The sequence below is a fragment of the Excalfactoria chinensis genome, chromosome 2 (assembly GCF_039878825.1).
Source record: "Excalfactoria chinensis isolate bCotChi1 chromosome 2, bCotChi1.hap2, whole genome shotgun sequence".
In the NCBI taxonomy this organism is placed as follows: Eukaryota; Metazoa; Chordata; class Aves; order Galliformes; family Phasianidae; genus Excalfactoria; species Excalfactoria chinensis.
Window position 1 is genome coordinate 106,937,280 of NC_092826.1, and position 21,430 is coordinate 106,958,709.

The 21,430-nt window shown below is 40.1% G+C and overlaps 1 protein-coding gene across 1 annotated transcript in view; it reads right to left on the reverse strand.

The window, feature by feature from the left end:
• The window catches only part of SKAP2 (src kinase associated phosphoprotein 2), a 108,767-nt gene extending 87,907 nt beyond the window's left edge, over positions 1 to 20,860 (reverse strand). Inside the window, exons 1-3 of the mRNA XM_072330203.1 lie at positions 20,413 to 20,860; positions 10,296 to 10,401; positions 8,071 to 8,096 (exon numbers count right to left, since the gene is read on the reverse strand). Of these exons, the coding sequence (XP_072186304.1) occupies positions 8,071 to 8,096; positions 10,296 to 10,401; positions 20,413 to 20,479 (199 nt within the window). The 5' untranslated portion in view covers positions 20,480 to 20,860. The remainder of the gene's footprint in view (positions 1 to 8,070; positions 8,097 to 10,295; positions 10,402 to 20,412) is intronic.
• Between the last annotated feature and the right edge of the window lie 570 nt (positions 20,861 to 21,430).

Genomic DNA, 21,430 nt, shown 5'->3' on the forward strand with positions numbered 1-21,430 from the left:
CGTCTCCAGGATTCACTCCTTCATCCAAACAGAAAGCCACAGAGCAGACAGCATGTGAACAGAACAAGATTATGCCATATTTACAACCTGCGTGATCATCTTCCACCCTTGCATGCAAGAGACCAGTTGCCTCTCACTCTGTGCATACATACACATATTAAATGTACACACTTTACAAAATAGTCTCTGTATAAAAAGAGCAGACGTTATATTTACAGCCTATGTGCTCTTAGGTGTTGTTCCACTCTTTTTCTGCTCCAAATTTTTACCGGCACTAGAATGCAAAGAAGCTAAGTTTATATGAACACCCACCTTCAAATCTCTGGTTTATCAGTCAAAAATACCCTTTTACCACCTATAAGCTCATTTGGTTCCAGAATAAATTTAAAACATTAGGCTGTGTTTGTAGAGAAAAACATTTTCACAAACAACAAACTCAAGCAGTCAAAAGCCACAGATTGAACAGTAAGAATACACCTCACTATATCTGAATTCTGGATGACTGAAAGGGAAGTACACACAGAAAGGAATCATTTCAGTTCAAGAAATAACTTCATTACCCCTCTCAGCAATGCACTTTTCTAGATAAGTTGTGATTTTTTTTGTGCAATGTGCACATTTAGCCCATTCTTCCACCAGGATACATTATTTGCACTTTCTAATTATAGTAAGGGTTTTGCAGTCAGTGAACCTTTGTGCTTTGCATTCATACAATCCCCAGATGATCTAGAGAAAAAACAAGCTTTTTAATATAAACATACATATTTGGACCACCCCGTGTACATTCTCAGGTATATACTGTATCAGAGAGAACAAAAATCAGGTGTGCATGAAATGCAGATTCATAATAAAACAAATACCCAAGTCCATAACATCCAAATTCAAAATAATCCTCAAACAAGACAAGAATTACTGTGAAAAAAAAAGATATTACACAAAATGACTTTACAGATTTTAAGACCATAAAAGCATTCACTAGATGTTAAACTGTAAACAAAGGCTTGAAGACTTTGAAGACAATGAAAAAAAGATGAGAAAGATAATCAGAATAAATATATAGATCTCATGTCATGCAGAAGTATATTTAGGTACCCCAAGTTTTTGTGTGTCAAAAACATGGAGAACAGACACTAAAAGAATCACAAGTAACCTACAGCCATGCAGGTCTAAATTAAGCTCAAAACTTTCATTTTTTGTTTTAGATTAAACAGAAGTGTTTCAAGTCTATATTACGCACTGAAACGCAACCCTTAACTCATCTATCATGAGCTGCAGTCGTGCTGACGGAAAGCTGACTCAACGTGCTCTGCAGCTTTAACAGGCAGCGTTTCACAGCGCTTTTGTGCTCACGTGAAACAATGACTAGAGGCTACTATCAGCTCTGGGTTTTGGCAGGGTTAAAAGACAACTTAGGAGTGTATGCTATCAATACACAAGCATATAGGTCCTGACAGCTTACAGAAAGGCTTCCTGCTGATTTTGTGGGCTCCCCTGCATTTCCACTCAACAGTGATCTCTGCCTTTTCTCTACATTCTCCTCCATCAAGGTGCTGCACTGCAGTTTATACCTCACCTCTTAAAGAAGGCTAGAGAGAATTGTGTTTGAAACTGTCAGTGCTACTCCTTAAGCAGTCAGAGGAGTCAGTGTTGAGCAGCACAAGCCACTACTCCTCTCTTCAGGTGCCAAGTACCTAAAAATACACCCCAAAAGCACCAATAAATTAAAGAAAAGCATTCAACTTGCATTTATGTAATAGAAAACCAAACTACAAAGCAACAATGGGCATCAGGTAAATGTATCCAATGCAATTTGCTGGCATAATTGAAAGCATTACTGCCTAATCAGACTTCTAAAAGCAAAGCATGCTCAAATGAAATGTCTATAGACTCATTAGTTGGCAGCCATTCCATTACAATCACACATAATGTCAGTAGTGCCTTGAACTTGTGCCAATGACAACAGCATAAATTTTGCATCTCATTTCTGTGGTCATAAAATTAATGATCAGTTTAAAAATACTTCTTTGCAAAAGTTATTGCACAAAGAAATGACATGAATGTGTCCCTGTTATGTAGTCACAAGGATAATTAAGGAGCTGATGCTCATTAATATAGTTTCTTGTTTCCGCAGAATACTCTATGACTTATCTGGAACTTGAACAAAAGTTTAATTAACATTAGATACGTAATAGTTACAACGATAACCAAAATGTATATGCAAACTGATCTTATTCTCTAGATTCTGCAATTTAAACTGATCTCCTACAGGTTTGATAGCAGAATCAATGTTTTATGCTATCTGCAAAAAAAGACAACCAAAATAAAACCCCACACATTGTCTTTCCTTGTAAATGCTACTTTTTCAATTACTGCTCCTTAATTAATTTAGGAAACAATGTACACCAAAGGGTAAGTTATACCACATTAAGCCTGTAGAATAGGGCAACATTTCTAATTGTAACAAGAGCTGCCCTTTTGTCCCTGTTTCCTATTCGGAAGATTTCCAACAGGTTCAGTTGGTACAAGCTGAACATAATGAGCAGGACCATATCATTTAAGAAGGATTCAGTTAAAAAAAGCAACCCTCTGGAATTCATTTTCATCTGCAAAGTCTGATGACAGTAAGCCTTAAAGATACTACTTAAGCCGCTAAATCTAAGAAAGGCAAACAGGATGTTTCAGCCAATGCCTGTGAAAGACATTCTCGCAAATTAGAGGTTTCTCAGATCACTAAAAGCTCATTTTATTTCTAAAGAGTTCATATAGAGTGATGCATAGAAATTGCTCAAATAAAGCAACTCATGAAAATAAAGAGACATGGAGGTCAAAACATCCTGCTTCCTGCCAATTTGAGAGCTCCCACATCACAGCAGGCTGCGATAGCTGCCTTCTGTCCAACCTCTGCTTCGGTAAGAGCCCGCTGAGCAAAGGGGCTCATGAAGCCACCACAAAAATAAATGCAAGGTTCTCACTTACACAGGCTTGTATAAAAATAACTGGACAAAGTTGCTTTCAAATTGGCACAAGCCAACTTCTGCCCCTTGATAACTGAAGCTGATTTTTATTTTATTTTATTTTTTTTAGGATGCTACCATCTCTACCCATAAGAACCCACTTCTGCAAGATGACCAGTGACAGGCACTCTCTCAATGTATGCTTTGCTATGCAATCTGCTCTGACACTCATTCCTGTCTTCTAGATTCTGGTGTTACTAAGATAGTTTTTAATGGCTTCTTTTGTAAAGGTCAAGTAGGAATCTTCTAGCAGCTAAACAATACTGGAACAACCTTAGCTTTGTCAGCAAATATGCACCAAGCCAAAAAATAAAATAAAAACAATACAAGTTTTACTTGCTGAGTACCCAGTGAGGCTGCCTGTCCTTTTGATGACGCACATCAGGATAAGACCATTCTGTGCTGCACTGGAGGATGTTCCTTGTGCTGCTGGAAATTGCACTTGGCGTGGACACTTCCCAGATAACAGCTGCATGTAGCTGAAAGGGACAACACGGTGACCTGCCTACCGTGAGACACTCCAGACTTCCAGGATAAAGGGATATTTGGCACATTTTTACTGCATCTGATGGTCTCTCTAGAAATACATCATGATGATCCTCAAAGGGCTGCATGACAACTAAGCCATCTCCTTCCCATTTATGGTTAGCTACTAATGATATATTTATGCTCCTGACTGAAAAACTCAACTGTGTTAAAATACAGAACTCTTATCCGCTGCTGCTCTGATCACCACCAGCTACTGCTTCCCTTTCTCAGCTCCAAAACAACTCCTAAAACACTGCTGCTATTTCCTGAAAGACAGTATAGCATCAGAAATGGAATGATCACTTCCACACAAAACAGAAAATGCAAAGCCTCTGTATACAGCACTACTCTCTCAACTTGCTTATCTCCCAGGAGCAGGTGTTTCAACTTATAGATACCCACTGCCCTGTCAGGAGCCACAAAGGCATCTGAATCATTTAAAGGCTTCCTAAAGGTGCTCCAAAATTACACACAGAGCACCACCAATTCTCTAGAGGCATAAGTTTAACTGTTTAACTTCCATTAAAGTAAAACAGAATGAAGGGGTAGAGCTTAATCAGACCCAAAAGCAGTAATTCAGCAAATGTCAGATCATACTTTTCTGTATAAATACTGCCAAAGTCGTGTGCTGCAGATCAGATATGAGGTACACCACAAGCTTTATGGGGGGAACTTGTTCTGTAAATGGCCATATTATGACTGGATTTGGCTAGTGCTTTTGGTGTCTCACTTCAATCAGAATCTATTTTGTGTGTGTGTGTGTGAAAAGTGATTAAAAAATACATATATTACTAAAATAAATGTAAAGAACAGATGGCAAGCGAACTTCAAATACAAGTACAGCTTCTAGGGCTCAGAGTGCTTCTGCCAACATCAGCACTATTTTTAGCATAAACTGAAAACAAGGTTCTTTTAACTAAACATTTTGGCAGCCATGGTATTGATACAATTAATCTCAAAACAGAGAAATGTCAAAAACTGTATTAACTCAGAATCTTTGACAAAGCCCAGATTTCTGTACCCTTGGTGGAATTTCAGTCTTATTGAAGTTGAATCCAGTTCCATTGAAAATTGTCTCAGTTTCCACATCCCTTCTCACCTCTAAGATAGAGAACAGGTCATCTTCAGAGCAACTGTGGCTTTTTGTTTTTGCTTAAAGTGCTTAGGTGAAGAGTCAAATACTTCACATTCAAAAAGAAAAAAAAATGCACTGGGGTAAAAGAAGCTTCAAGTAAGTTCCTTAACCTAAGAATAAAATACATAATGTAATAAATAGAACTGTTGAAATATTTGTGTTTTGGATACCAATACAATTGGTCATGAGAAGAAACTGAAAATGTGAATCAGCATTCTGCTTAACTGTAAACATCAACATTGAATTTTCTGATATGTTATCTATTTTCCTGTGCCATGAATTTAACATCTTATATTTTCACATACATCCACATCCCATAAAGAGCTCCTCTTTTCTTAGTGTTTGGGTACTGAAGATGTATTTGCTAGTTTACTTAATGATCAAAAAGGCAGAAACAAAGAGAAAAGGCTTATTTTTAAGAGGATGCAAGAAAGTGCTCTGTTTCATCTATTTGGCTGTAAAGAAGTAGATGCCCTTTCTTAAAGGCTGAGATACACATGAGAATTTCAGTTCTAAGAAGCCTGGTTCTACTTACTCCCAGGCTCTTCCATTTCTACTTTCACTTTCCTAATTGTTATTTTAACTATTCTAGTCTCATCTTTCTGAAGGTGAGATTCTGTATGCTAGTGGCAAAAGCCCATACAACAAGAGCTCGCATACAACGTCTTGGACAAACAGACTAGTCACTATGTGGAAAGCCAGTAGAACTTTGAGAACAAGTAATAACGAACTAAAGTGGAGTGACAAGCCAATGTCCACAGAGCATGTTTGTGGAACAACTTATAAGCTGATAGAGCTGCAGTTTGAGAAACCAGAGTCCCATTTCATAATATTTTATGGGAAATATAAGAATAGAGAAAATGTTAGTCCACTTCTTTCAGTCATTGAAAGAATCTTCTGGATGACACTGGAATTATGACAGATCACAACACACAGAACTCTTGGAGACAGCCAGTATATGATAATTAATACAAGGTGATGATACTACACAGCAGAAATAGTTCCTCACCCTTTCAGCTACAAAAAAAGACTATTATTTGCATTAAGAAATGGAGCAATTTGCTACAACAAACAGCAAATACGAGTTTTAAATGTGCATGGCAGCAAGTTGCTTTTTTTTTCCCCCCTTCATATTTCCTTTCAGAACAGTGACCCCATTTCTTCTTCCACCACCATTTCTTTTTCACTTTATATTTTGAGAGTATTTCTTCTTTCTCTGGAAGCAGGGAAGAAATGAGAAGATAACCAGCCATCTCAGTTTTAAATCTTCTAGTCTCCATTTTTCCAACATGAAGGTGTGCAAATAGGTATGGAATGTGCACAGAAGTTGACCTTGTTCAGCTGCTGTCACTGCTTTGTTACTCCAGTAGCTGGCACAGAATCCAATTGCTCACCTCCGTGCGATGAGCACTTTGTTCTACACCTACATGAGTCACGCTTAATTTGCACAGGCCTTAAGTAAAAATAACACTGCCAAATAAAGTTTAGTATATACTTCCTGATCTCCAGGGATTATACTGACAGTTCATACCTCTCAACCACACTCCCTCAAATATTTTGCAAATACGAGCAGGCTCACACTTCCCATGAATTTTTCATATCCATGCACATAAATACAAAAGAATTTGAAGAAATTTATCCTTGTTTGCAGAAAATGATGTAACTTCAGTCTTCTCATTTTATTAACAAACACCAAAGCAAATCTAAAATGTCAGCATTTACCAGCTTTACCATCTGTACACAGTTACAGCATTTGAACCTAAGAGATACATTATGAAAGTTAAATTAAAACAGCAATATATCCGTCTTTGGAAGCAGATACACTCTAATAAAAACAATAAAACTGAATACAATTTCCAGAGAAATCAGAACAATCTTTATAGTAACAATTACAAACTACATCAATTAAATCGCACATTTTACTGGAGATAAGAAAACTTTATCTTCCATAATCCTTTTTTGAATTGCAGAAGAAATTCCGAATCAAGTTACCAATTAAGAAAGTAAATACGTTAGGAAATTCTTGAGCTTACAAAAAAAACAACTCTGTTCTCTGTAGATAATTCTCACATTTAATAGATATTTAAGTCTGTGACTCTCTATCAACTTCTGAAAAGAATATTTGCAAAAAAAGACAGGTGTACTGCAATTAAACAGCCATTCACCTATTTTCACATTAGTCATTTGCTTCATAAAATAACATTTAATTTTTCCACCCCTAATTCTGTTGGGCAGAAAGGGGAAGAGAGGAACTTCTGTAAGCGTGCTCAGGTGCAACATAGAAAAAAATAGCAACAATATTAACACAACTTTTTCAAGAATCACAGATTGAATTTACAAAACCTTGGCAAACTTTGAGAAGTTGCATTTTCTCATTCTGCTGAGCTGTTAGACCTCTATAACTTGACTTAAAAAGCAGTAAGAGATGTATGGACCTGTTGTGCCTTGCTATAACTTTATTTGCCTGAGTATGACTTTACATTCTTTCACTTTATCAGGAGGCAGAAAGTAGCCCACACATTTGAACCTCCCAGTTCCAAAAGCTCCCCAGCCAGTGCAAGATGTGGAGCTTCGCACAGGCTTTTTTGACCTCACACTGTGACCCTCATACCAGCATCCACAGGCTATAGGTCATGACCTCAAGAATTAGCATCATGGAAATAAGAGCCCTTCCAGGTTTAGTTACAAAATAGAACACTGTAGCAACAAACTCCTAAGTCTTTTCTGAACTGAGCTGGGCAGCTTTGTCTTAAATCCACAAGAAGATAACAGATAACCCACACTTCAGTTTTCATTACCAGCACACTAAATCGTCTCCTCTCCAACCAAAGGTCTGGGATCCTGCTACACTACGAAAACATCCATTCACTGAGGATTCGAAAGCCAATATCATATTGCCACTAGCTGAGCCTATTAAAAGGTTAAAGAAATACCACTACGGAGTTGAAGACTTTTGTAATCACTATTAAGAAAAGAGGTTGAAATAAACTATCTCTGTTAACATTTTATCTCCCGAGCAGATTACTTTGTATATATGTTCTCTGGAGGAAAAAGACAACAACAACAAAAAAAACACCTGCATCACACAGTCACATGCAATGCTAAGCTCTAATTATATCAGAAGTAACAAGCTCCGTTTATATTAAATTCTGAGGTTTTTTTCCTAACCTTCACTCTTTTCTAAGCATTCTCAGAGGCTTTTAAGGAAGGAAATGAACCCAGCGATGGCTCAGCAAGAACTAAAACGTGGGAGCTCTTTGCTGTTTCCCTCAGCAGGTGGAGCTAGCGGCCTCGGCCAAGCAACTCACGCTTGAGTGTTTAAAAACCAGTATGACAGTCTGTCGTGGAGTAAAAATATACTACAGTGGGGGAAAAAAAATGCACGAGATTTACCTTTATCCTGGAATTCTTGAGGGTAACTGCAAAAGAAGAAGAAACGACATAATGCAATACACACTAGCAAATCCACAGTAATACAAACAGTATAAAATGATTCCTAGTTTTCTGCAACTTCTGTGGTTGAAACTTAGTGCTGAAACTTTTCCATAGCTTTATTCTTGGCTAAGCTTTTTATATTTAAAATGAATCTTCCTTTTACCTGCGCAGTAGAGAGAATGCTTAGTCATTTTAAGGAAGTCAAACAAAACCAAAACCAGATAAGGCAGCCTGTTCTAGGTGTATACATCTACTCAGATATCTTATCACATAAACATACAAAAGCATCTGATTTGCTGAAAAGATTTCTGAAATTATTTGAAAAATTCCTAAGTAAAACCCACTATTGCCTACCCTAAAAATATCACAGTAGGTCAGCAAGAAAAAAAATATACAAAGCGTTGTTTTAGTTGCAGCATTCTATCAAATCCAAAGAAAAGTATTAATAATTAAGCATAAATTAAAAGCTGATGCATGCTTAAATGTAAAATCATTTCAAAATACAAAGAGATCAATACGTCACCTAAGAAAATATCATCCCATCAGGAAGAAATGTTCTTCAGAAACAAAACAATCTTAGGATACACTTGGAGGTATAAGGATAAATAATCACAGCAAAGTTATGTAAAATGGCAACTCAAGAAGCACGTATTTGTGTGAAAGGTTTCACCAGAAGCAACCAGCAAATAAAACGCAGCTGCCAAGACCATCTATATGGACAATAAGCAGTGGTGCATTTATCAGGCTAGTCAGAAAGGGGATGCTTACAAGGAATTAGGAGAGAAAGGAACGCTCTACAGATAAGAGACAGAAATACAAACATAGATAAAAGGCCAAATCTAAGAAATCCCGCATAGCAAGTAGCAGCAGTACTTAGGCACGGCGCAACATGCGGGATGTAAAGACTATAACAATATGCACATATTTTGTATCCTGCATGAACAGCACAATGCTGCCAAGAGTGAGTACTATTAGTGGAGACAAGGGATAAATTAGAAATTAAAATAAGACGTGAAATCACAGGGTCATATAAATAAACAGGAAAGAACTCAGTGGCAGCTGAGCTCCTAAATGCAGATTCCCACCTTCGATACTTCATCCTCATTAAAAAATAGACTGAGTCATAAGATAGAAGAAAACAAGTCAGCAGTGCTATATCTGCAACTCATCTGTACAGTCCCAGTCAGCTCAATAATCCCAAGAGAAAGCACAAAGAGAGAGACAGACAAAATCCTGCTCCCTTAAATAAAAAGAGAGAGAAAGTACTTCTATAAGCATTTACAGCCCGAATCAAATGCACACAAATTTTCAATTACAAAATATTGAGGCACATATCATGTCTTCCCACAGTTTGTGTGACACTGCGAACAACGCCCTTGCCAGATGGTTGTGCTGTGTTTCAAACTGTAACCAAGTGGCCACAGATGCAGGAGCATGACAAAGTATAGCTTAGTAGGCACCCAATGTAGGAAAACAGACACGAAACAGCATTCAGAAATGAATTGCAAGTATTGAATTATCTGCTAGTAGATCTGAGTTGGAAGAATGAGATTTTGCAAAGAACATTTACGTAGCATATAAACTACAGCCAAATCCCTTCAGACAAATTGTTTTTACTAATGTTAAATTACAACATAACTGAGTCTGAAAACATACTAAATTTCAAAGCAAACCAAAAAAAATCACTGCTTGGTCTGCCACAGTACTTTAATATCTAAATATTGTTGAAACAAACCACCTACAGCCAGCTTCCAGTTTTGTTTGAACTTCCTATTAGAGCTGAACAAACCTGTGCAGTAGTGCAAACTCAGCATCCAATAGTGCTGCTTCACACTAGCTGAGGATGGCAAAAGGAAGCTCATGCCTACTTTCTACACATTGTATTTCCCATATTTTAACAAATCTCACCAAAGCAGAGGTGAAGGTAAACTCTAAGTAACAAGCTTGCTGAAGTCTTCTGAGCCCCGACCACAACTCAAATGTGACAAATCCTTACGTTCCCAATTCTTACTGAATCCTAGCAGATTCATCAAGATAGAAAGACTTAGACCCAAACAGATTATTTGACAAACTAGGACCTAAACAGATAATATTGCCAGTGATTATTAAAAGGTTGTTTAAAAAAAAAACTGCATTACACATAAGATACTTCATAACATATTAAACCCACAAAGCTCACTTACCTTGCCTTAACATCTTTTATCTTCTTAAGAAGAATATCCCTTTTTTCCTTTGCTTTCTTGGACAGATTTTCTCCTTTTAGGGTTTGGGAAATAAATGTGTCGACATCTAAATCAGAAAATGAAGAAAAAGATGCACACCTCAGTAAGGATACATAGTGTTATAATGAGTTTGCCAAGCCACTACTATGAAGAAATGAAGAAAATTATTTTCAGGCCTACACCCAGCACAGTTAACGGGCTTTCCCTTTTCTAAATGGGATACAATTTGTTCTCTGATCTACTTATGCTTAGCACAGCAAATCCTATGGTGACATTTGATTCTTGCTCACTTAATTACGCCAAGTAAGCCCCAATAAATTGCAGTGCTACAACAATTACTTTCCATCACCTAAAGTAAGGGATGGAGCTAAAACATGGATATAGCCTTTATGCACGTATTACTGCCGTGTTATTTCAGATCACGCTACAAAAATGTTTGAGCAATTCATTCTTACAGCAGTAATGGCTATCCAGCAGTAATGGCTATCCAGCCACTAATACAGGTCACTTATTGGTTCCAGTATTTCCAAATGATCTCACTGCCTCTCAGTTCCTTGCATGACTAAGGTTCATATCCAAAGTTTTAACCTGGCAAACAATTAAGCAAGCATGATAATAACCACATTGAAATAGTCGAGACACACATATGTGCTTAACTTCAAGCATGCTTGCAGAATCACAAAATTTTAATCTGTGTTGCATTCGTTTTATTCTAATGCAGAAGATGACTCTATATAGGGATGTAGAATCAAAGTATCCCATTAACGTTACTGTGGTTCACTGTAATATAGTAATCGCCCACTGCACAGGACAAAAATAGCGCAATGACTGAGAATTTCGGTGAGTTCAAGTCTTCCAGTAGTATGTTTTCTTGGTTAGAAAAATAATTGCCTGTATTTACTGAAATAACTTCATGTGGCTACCAATCAAGGTATGGCTACCCAGAAAATTGAAAAGCAGAACTACTACTAAAACAACAAAAAAGTCGCTCGTTAATTTCAGCTTCTCATCTGCACGGTTAACACCTATTCATTCGAGAAGTAGAAACAAATATAAGTCACAAACACCTCTGCAGAGACACTTCCCCCACATACACACTTTGGCATAATCTGTGTACATGCAAGCAGATACGGCTAGTTCTATTTTAGTTCTGTAACTTCTCAAGTCAGATGAGATGTTTCACAATAGGAATACAAGAACAATTAAGCGCTCAAATGTTCACACTCAACAAATCACATTTTAAAGACATTAAGTCAGCTTGAATTGCCTGCTTTTGTCTCACTATAGACCAGAAGCCCAACAGAAACAAGTCATCCTTTTCCTTTCAAGTTGCATGAAAGTTAAAAGTTACTCTTTGAAAACACTAGCACAGCCATTACAAAGATTTCACACTTTATAAATAATTTACCACAGTATTACTACTTAGATAGACTCACTGTCTTCACAAGATGTGGCAATGACTTCATGTTTTAATAAGTTCTCACAGTTCTGAATAACAGTGTGTTCCCACTCCCTGCAAGACAGAAGGAGACGCTTCCCCAGCACATTTTCCAAAGCGGATTCAAAGACAAAAGAAAAACTCATAGAACTGACACTGCTTCTGAAAAGGCCAGAAGGCAAGGCATTTGGAGCTTATATTAATGAATCATCCAGACTCATCCCCCAGCAGCCTCTATGCTGTAAGCCAAACATACATGAAAACATCTTGTCCTAACACACAGAAAATCTACACATCTTCACACATCTTCATAAATTCCAAGGGAGCAAGTAAAGGCCCAGACAGACACAAAACCCTCCTTAGGTCAAAAGTCCTGATACCTTTGCTACTTGAGAGCAGAAACCAAAACTGCTAAGTTTTTGTTCAGTGAAACCCAACAAGATTTTTCAATACAGACCAACCTTTCTCTCTGGAAGGGCCATTCTGATTAAATATTGGTTCCTTCATAGTTTTATGCATTTATTTCAAAAATCTGACAGCTGCTTCTAAGTTCTATTTCAGCAACAACATGTGAACGTTTAGAGCAATTATATGGATTTATACATAAGGAGCAATGCTTACGCAGTAATCTTCAGGCACTAACTAATCACCAAACTTGGCCTCTGAAGTCTACTTTTAAATTCAGTGGGCTTCACAATTTCATGGAAAAGCTCAAAACCCAGCTGAGAACGCCACCATCTCAGGTACTGACTGTCAGAGCTTTCTATAACCACTAATGTTGAGAAAATTAAGGGGCACAGGAGGGAAGAGAAACCAGGCTAATTGTCGTAAGGAAGAATTATCAGTCCTTAGCTTAGATGTACTGCAGAGATTTAAAAACCTGAGGACTAATCACATCACCTCTTCTTTTTTGGAAAAGCTTGGACTTTAAAAGCAGAAATACTGAAGAATTTTCATCCACGGAGGTACAGGGCAAAAGCAGATCTTCCCATATTCCAGTAAAAGAAGATACTATGTTGGAGGAGAGGGAGACGGACAGAGAGACAGCAAGCATGCAAAAGCTCCTCACAAGTTTGTCTCTAAGCAGCAGCATTTACAGATAAGACATCCTTGGGATGCCAATGACTTCCCTGTCCCATGAGGCTGAAAAACAAGTTCAAAACAAGTTTAGGTGACCCCAGACAGAATACACCACACTCACCATGGAATGCTGTCACTTACCTGTGTTCACAGAAGGCATAAACATAGATTGATTCATCACATCCCCAAAATACGAAGACCTGACATGCACGTATCTGTAACAGTATGCCAAAGCAGCTATATATTTGAAAATACATTATCATATCATGCATTTTCCTAACTACTGACTATTACGCAGACTGATGCACATCTTGCTAAAGCCATTTCCTGATCTAGCACTGTAAATCCATTCCTGATGTGCCAGATGCACATTAGGTGAGTCACTTATTGTAAGCTCCTCTGGACAAAAAGCAAGGAAATCTAAGTTATGATTATTAGCTCACCACCTGTACTCCTCCCTGAGTATATGAGAAACAGTCCCAGCTTTCGGAGAATTCTTCATCACTGGCTTCACGTAAAGGAGTGTTCTGTTAATGCCTACAGCATTCCTCAAAGCAGTTTGCCTTAGAATAAGAACAGAACTCTGGACTTTGGTATGACAGATACAAGTCTCACATGGTGAACTTCAGACAGAACATCACACTGAAGCAGCAAAATGTGTCCATATCTCAAGGCTGATCTCATCACTAATTTGCTCTTCCTTCTTTAGGATGATCAAAACCTCTCTCTCCCCTCTCTAAACCAGTTTAATGTTGTGCTAAAAAATGAAGGTTTAAGCCACTAATCATTGGAACCTGAGTGTAAATGCAGCTCCTTTCTGCTTCAGTACACTCGTTGACAATTTTTTTTAAATAACATACAAAAGGTTCCTGATTTATAAGCAGTTTTTCTCACTGGTTCCCCAGCAATGAATGAACAAAATGATGCATTCCTATTCAGTGTTTCTACCAAACTTAGCAGCTATTTAACAGCACACATTGCAGAGGGCGTACTACCACCAGAGACCAGGCTGCTCAGTTAACTGTTTCCATTGAAAATAACAGAGATTCAAAGAGAAATACATCCTGAAACCTGTTCAACATTTCTTAAAGTTTTTAAGCCTGCATGTTAAATTGTTAAATGGCCTGAAATTAGTACTTAATGCTCTGTTTCTGAAAGCTCATTATTTCAACTCTGTCTGAACCACACCCCAGAGAAATTATTTGCCTAAAGAAATGAAGCAGATACAGAACTGAAAGATCCAATTGAAAAGATCCACTCACAAAGTGCTCTGCCAATGCAGGTTGCAAACAAATGAGAAGTCACACAACAACAAAGCTTTGCTCTCTTCAACTGCCTCACATAGTTCAAGGCTCAATGGTGACTTCATACAACCAACAAAAGCTGAAAGGTCATCTTCATCTTGTTTTCACCTGCATTCCTCTTAAGAGGAAAAGGTTTCAGACTGTTTTTGTTTCCATTATTAAACAATGTTCTGTTTCTCCTTTCTTCAATGATTATAAACAGACAACACTGCAAGTTTTCCAAGTTTCAAGTCTCTGGGGCTATTTCCCTTAAGAAAAGCAGAAATCAGACATCTCAAAAACACTGTGGACTTTTAGCCCAAAGCAAGCACTGTATTTAAGAGCACTAATCATAAATTATGTTGTTTTCCATCCTTAATGAAGAAATCATCAGTTGCAGTTAACAAACATACATCCTTAGCACGGAACCTTTGTGTCAAGGTAGGCTAAACAGGCTCTCACAGACCATGGCCTGGGTCTCTCTTTTCCCCCCACCTTCTGCAGATAACCAAAACATTGTGCATTACATTACCAGAATATGAGTCATCCCTTCAACACCTGATGAGCTCATACCACTGACAGATAACTATATGACAGATGTGTTTCCACACACACGGCAGGGAATGAACGTGCGCCTTTAGGTGATCTGGTACAAACAAGTCCTCATGGTTCAGGGCTAGACACACATCTGCTATGTGATGAGAGACAGTTGCATGGGGTCACCTGGCAGATGCTCTCCCTGTCACACCAGGAGGGAACAGTGGGTCAGCAGAACAATGCACAGAACCACCAGCCTCCTCCAATCCCTCTATTCCATGTTCAGGATAGGAAGAGACAGGAGCTGGCCACAAACCAGGGTATTTTGGAAGGCAGGACAGTTATCCCTGAAGGTAGCTGCAAGCTAGGCACATTTGTGTGCACACACTTCTCAAATGCAAGCAACATCAAACAGACTGCCACTTCTCCTCCTGCTTTACAGAGTCTAGCATTAGAAAGCAATTAATTCATCAGATTTCAAGCTTCCTGTACAAGTCATCAATACAGAGTAGGCCCAGAGACAAATTATCAAGCAATACCTGTAACTGCCTGTGTCCCTGCGCATAAATCTGGCTTACTGGGAAGCAAGAAATATTTGAGGATCTTCCTTTTGCTCTCTCCTCCTTCCCTCCCAACTACTCAAACATTTCTCTCCAGAGCTTGCTAAAAAAGCTATATATAAATATAAATAGATATATACAAATGCAATACAGAAACAGATGTAGAATAAAAGTGACTGACTCCGGGATGCTTAAAAATAATCACGTTGATCCATTGTAGCACAAAGTCCTGGAAAGGAACACCTTTGGAAACTGTTGCACATTTGATCTCCAAAGCAAGGCTACCTGGCCTTGTTGTCACAAATAGCGAATACATTGAAAAACACTGACACTCAACAATTTCTGTTAGTGATTTAGAAAGCAGAAGTACACCTCAGCTGCTAAGACTCCCCAAATGAAGTAAACATAAAAGTAAAAACAAGATAGCTCCTAAAAGAAGTGAAATAAAATTGCCATCAGTGACATTAATCTCACTGACCACATAGTTGAACATCATCTCTCTCCATTAAAGAGGTGAGAAAATACCAAGCTGTAACGCATTAAGCTTATCCTGAATAAACTACACCAGTACAAATCATGATCAAGTTGCAAAGTGATTCCAAATGAACTATAATAAAAAATGTTAAGGATTAACCTGAAGATTTACACTGTATGCTACATGATGCTGCATCTTTTGTGGTTTGTTGACATATGATTACGAAAGAAACGTAAACCCAGTCAGATGAGAAAGACAGACTCCACGTTAATTGAAAAAGACAAACTAAGTGAATAATGAGTACATAAAAAATAGCCTATGCCATTTTTATCACCCATATATGACACTTACTCTCAAATTTACGGCAGAGACAGTTGAACTATGTTTCAAATCACTGGAGGTTATTTCTTACCAGGAATGCCTCTGTGCAGTTTTTCACCTCTATGTTTCTATTCTTATTCTATTACTATTCGAATACAAATACATTACCAGAACTGTAAATACCCATCTACTTAGATGTCTGCTATAACCACTCTGGTTTATCCTGCAAAGTCAGATTCTTCAGCAAGAACAGGCATTCACCAAAGCCAAAGAAACATGAAAAGGATACTTTAAACCATAGAAGAGACGAGTTTTAAACAAGACTGTCCTTTTAAAAATGGAGTCAGCCAATGAAGAAGAGCTATGGTGTACCTAGGTGATCGTTCTTACCACGGGAGCATAAGGAGCAAGTCCAGCAACAGCTGACAAGGAGGTCAAAAAGGACTGTTAGTTGCTCCTGGGCATCAAGAGTAAACATAACCGGTGCAGTGCACAATAACAAAAGGTAAGCATAAGTAAACCTTATCAAGTTATGCACTGGATCCACAATCTCACAGCTCTCTCACCTTGCCCTGTTCTACGTTCTGTTTTCAGGATGTCACTAAACAAGCAGGTAAAAAAAATATATATTAATATGAGCTCACATTTAAAGAAATCACAGTGAAATAAGGCAATCCGGACTATACGACTACATATTTTTAGAAACTGAATTATGTCTGGGTGGAAACAGTCTCTAAGACAAGAAGAGGTTTCTGTTCAGCTTTGAGATGTTGGGGGATTTATTTGTAGAACAAGAAAAAAAAGGACATGGAACATTATGTCCCAGTCTATATGGGCTAAAGAGTTTTTGTTCCATTTTCCTGAGTTAAAAATAAATAAATCTTTAAAACTTTTAGTATATGAAAACAGAAGACTAAAACTAGAAATGCTGTGGAATGTGAAAGGTGAACTGAAAGAAAAACCCGTAGTATAGTTATAGATATTACAAAGATTGAAGGAAAAGATGTAAATGCTATAAACATATATAAAGATCATAACAATATCAAAAACTTCTTTAATATATTCTCAACTCCTTCAATTCAACCTCTGCAACATCCCAATCAAAATGACTGAAGGAACCAGCCCGATTTACATTATGGGAGGAAAAGCAAACCATGCCTCCAGGGAAGAAAACACCCTCTGAAATCTATCTCTGCTAAGGAAACCAAAGCTTACTGTGTGCATCAAGTAGTAAGAAAAAATAAAAGCAAGCAGGCCTTCAGCGATCTACATAACCAGTAATAGTTGGACTGCAAGAAAAAAAACACAGCAAGCAATGTCCCACTCTGCCAAACACCCGCAGAAAGATCCTGAACATACAAACAACTGAGGGCATCTTTTCAAAAGGTACAGTAGGCCTCACTCGCTGAATTGCAAAGGCTTGGGCATCATCTAAAAGGTACAGAGACGTGGAAGGAAATGAGGAGATCACACACACTACCTCACACCTCCCAGGTGTGAAGCAGGAGATAGTCATTTTGCAGTTTGCTTTTTTCCCCCCTCACCCTTCCACCCGTGACCAGAGGATCCTGATTCTGCCCCCAGCGTTTCCCTTCCTGCTACCTAAGCAAGCCGGAGGAGAGGTCAGGATTGTGAAACCCCAACAACCTCTGCAATAAAAGCTCATTGCCTCACTGACCTTCCCCCTTCAACTTCACAGAAACAGCTTCCTTCTCTTCCAAGTGATGTGGTTAGCTCTGAGCTCAAGCTGTGCTTCTGCCTGGAACATTTCAGCACCACTGACACGCAGCCACAGTGACCCTGCCAGCACGTGTGACAGAATTTGTTTTTGCATTAAAGATATAATATTGTTTAGGTTCAAAGTAAAGCACTCACAAGTCAAAAAGCCTCCTGTGCAACTCTAATTCATCCCCTGGTGTGTTTATTCCCATTATCGCCATGTTTAACTCCAGGAGCACTTAGCATGTTTTCCAGTAGGACCCCTACTTGTTCAGCATGGGGGGGACACTACTCCAACAATCAATCAAGGCTAAGCAGGGATAAAGAAATCCATATGATCACTGCTCCGCTTGCTGTGGCAGTTGGAAAAAAATGGCAAAAAAGTCTGAGAAACAGTACAATATTCATGAGATTTTGAATCTGCTGCTGCCTTACTGCCATGTGAACACTGGGCTAAAAGAGGGTGCACGGCGCTAGGCACAAACTGCATGTTCTTGACAAAATATGATATGAAGAAGTGCCAGGCACTTGTAATGGCCACTGAATAAAGACATCTGACTGGTGTTACTTTCTAGAGAAGCCAGGGCAGCATGGAGGCAGGTGAATTTCAATTTCACTTCTGTTCCACCATTGATTATTTTTGTGACCTCAGATCACATCTTGTTTATTACACTAATTTTAGCGACGGGAAAACAATATTCACTCATCTCAAAGAGGTGTTGAATCAATACCTGTGAGCCATTAAAATAATACATTAAGAAGCATGCCTGAAGAAGAGCATGCAGAAATAAGTATCTATTCACTGCAGACTCTGTATTGTACAAGAGTTGCTTAATGAATAGTAAAGATATTACACAGCTCTCTTCCTTCCTCCATTACCATAAATCTTCAGCACATTAATAGTTCGGGCTAGAAGAAGCAGGGCACTGTACAATTAAGGATTACCAGAACCTATGTGTATCCAGGAATGAACTGCTCATAGAGACTGAACTACTCTAATTTCTAACTTGCATGCAGCTTTCCTCATAACACTAAAAAAACACCAAGAGAAGCTAACACACTAACTGTATAAAGTTGTTGCCGTGTGAAAACAGAAAAGGATTGAATTCTTACACTGCATAACCACAGTTATCCTTCCATTTGTTTCCCCCTAATAATTCTGCAAGTAAGGATTTAAAGTTACAAACCATTATTCACCCCCCAATATCTCCGCTCCATTAGGTTTCTGATTTGCATCGAGTCCCAAAACAAAATCACATGCGAATGTAAACTAAGTGAAAAATACTGTTACAGTTATAGGTACTTATTACGTAGTGTTTATGATACTGTAATAATGAAAAAGACTGCACAATCATGTGATACTGACGTATAACCTGGGCCACTGATTGCAATGAGTTTATGCACACCCCTCTTGAGTGAAAGCAAGTGTTGCCACCTTCACTTTGGAACACCAGCTTCCATATTGCTCTTTCCACAGCAGACAGGATGAAGCTGAGCAAATGGCCAGGTGTACAGCGGAGACAAGCTGCAGTTTGGAATTACCATGTAGTTATCAGCTGCATGATACCACCCTCCTCCAGAGGTTTCTGCAAGCAACTTCACCAAGTGAAAGTAGCTCTTACACAAACGAAAACTTCACATGACTGCAAGTTGCAAATACACTAACACCATGGAAACTACAAGGGCTGGGTAAAAGCCATTAAGGCTAACCTTTTCATTGCTATTAGCAGGGGTTGGGTTCCTAATTAATAAGCCAGCAGAAGCTCTCCTTCCAGTGGCATTTCATGTTGGTTTTGCTACAGAAAGAACGCGACCTCCAAATAACATACTTATGGTCAGTGGTTACTACAGCCCTTCAGGAGAGCTGGCAGAGGTACTTTCAAGATAAGAATGGAAGATAAGAGCAAAGCAGTTCAGTGCTAACTCTTACCACCAACGGGTTTAAGAACTGCACTGTGCCCAAAGGCGAGCAGTTGCATCAGGTTCCAGAGGGTGCCCTGCTTCGTAGCTGAGCACTCCTTCCAGAGACGAGCTTTACAGAAGCACGGTTAACTTGAATGGCTTTGACAGAACTGCGCAAGTTCCTGAGCCAAAAGAAGAAGTTCTTAAGAGCGAGATTCTCCCGCTCACGGGGGAATTCTGAAGCCTTTTGAAGCTCCCCCTAAGGCACTGCCAGTGACCCTACGGGGCGAGAAGCCCTCTCCTCACGACGCTCCATCACACCACAGCCGCACCGCCACGCTTGTGCGAGCCCGGGCACACCAAGTAACAGCTCAGCGACCCCCGGCGCCGCCAGCTTCCAGCGGGGAACTGCGAGAGCTTCTGGAGAGAGGCACCGTAAATAGTGTGTCTCTATCGACCGGGCTGAGCGAGGGACACCGCACCCGCTCCCGCCGCTGGTGACAGGCACCGAACAAGGCGGCTAGCGAGCGGCAGCAGGGCCTTGCTCACCACTCCGGCTGCGGGACAGCACTGCCCTGGGCAGCGCCCACAGCGGCGGCCCGGAAGGAAGACGATGCCGCCCGGGGAGAACGAGGAGCACGGAGCGGGTCTTACCATGCGCCGGGGGCTGCCCCAGCCCGCACCGGGCAGTCACGGCCCGCCCCCCACCGCCCGCCTCCCGGGAAGCCCTCCCTCCTTCCTGCCCTCCTACCGCCCACCGTACCTGCCAAGAGGCCGCGGACATCCTCGGGTATACCGGCGCCGTGCATGCCTGCGGGCGGCGGGTGCATCCCGCGGGCGACTCGCCTGAGCCGTGCCCCGGCCTCGGACCCGCCGGGGAGGAAGCGGCAACCCCGCCCCACGGTCGCAACGGCACGGCCTAGAGCCCCCGGGGCGGGGCTTGGAGCAAAAAGGCGGTGTTTGGAGCTACGAGGCGGGGTTTCGTATCGGGGGAGCGGGGCTTCTCCCGCCCGCCGCGCACCGCCCCCCAGAGCTGCGCGTGCGCCTCCGCCATCCCTGTGTTTACAGCCGCGGCTGGGCGTCCCCCAGAGCAACGCCCCCACCACGAGGGATCGCCGTCCACGTGACTTCTGCCGGAAGTCGTGTTGCGTAAGGACGCCGTGCGGACCCTCCCCCTCGTGCCAAAACCAAAGATGGCGCTGAGCGGTGGTCGTCAGCTCGCCTCCGCCCCGCGGCACGCAAGAGGTTGGCTATTGGATGGGGAGCCCGGAAGGCGCTCTCTGATTGATCCATTGGTTGTCCTGTGCTTCCTAAACTGTGACCTTGGTGGTTTGGGCTCTATCTGTGTTGTTAACCAGTGTTTGTGTTGGAGGTGCACTTATGTTAGTACATCTCTATGTCCTACCAGTGTAGGGGAGGAGAAAAAAAGCATGGAAAAAAAAAATACTATTTATAAAACGTCTCCTTTGCACCAGTGCACCTATATTGACCCCAGCTGGCAGTAGTATCAGTTTGATATTAAACAGTTCCTTACTTTGGGTGATGTAGCTGTGCCCAATGGGATCTAGACATTGTGTTGGATTGTGTTCTCCTGACCCCTCGCATCCCTTTTAATTACAGAGCGCAATTTGGAGTTTTCAAAGCACTATAGCTTTATTACCTGATCTTATGGCCATCTTGACTGAAACCGGAGCAGTTAACTAACTGACCTGTATAACGTTGCACAATCATTTCCAAGTGCGTTCTCTAATTTTAAAATAAGCGTGAATGTGAATCTGGGT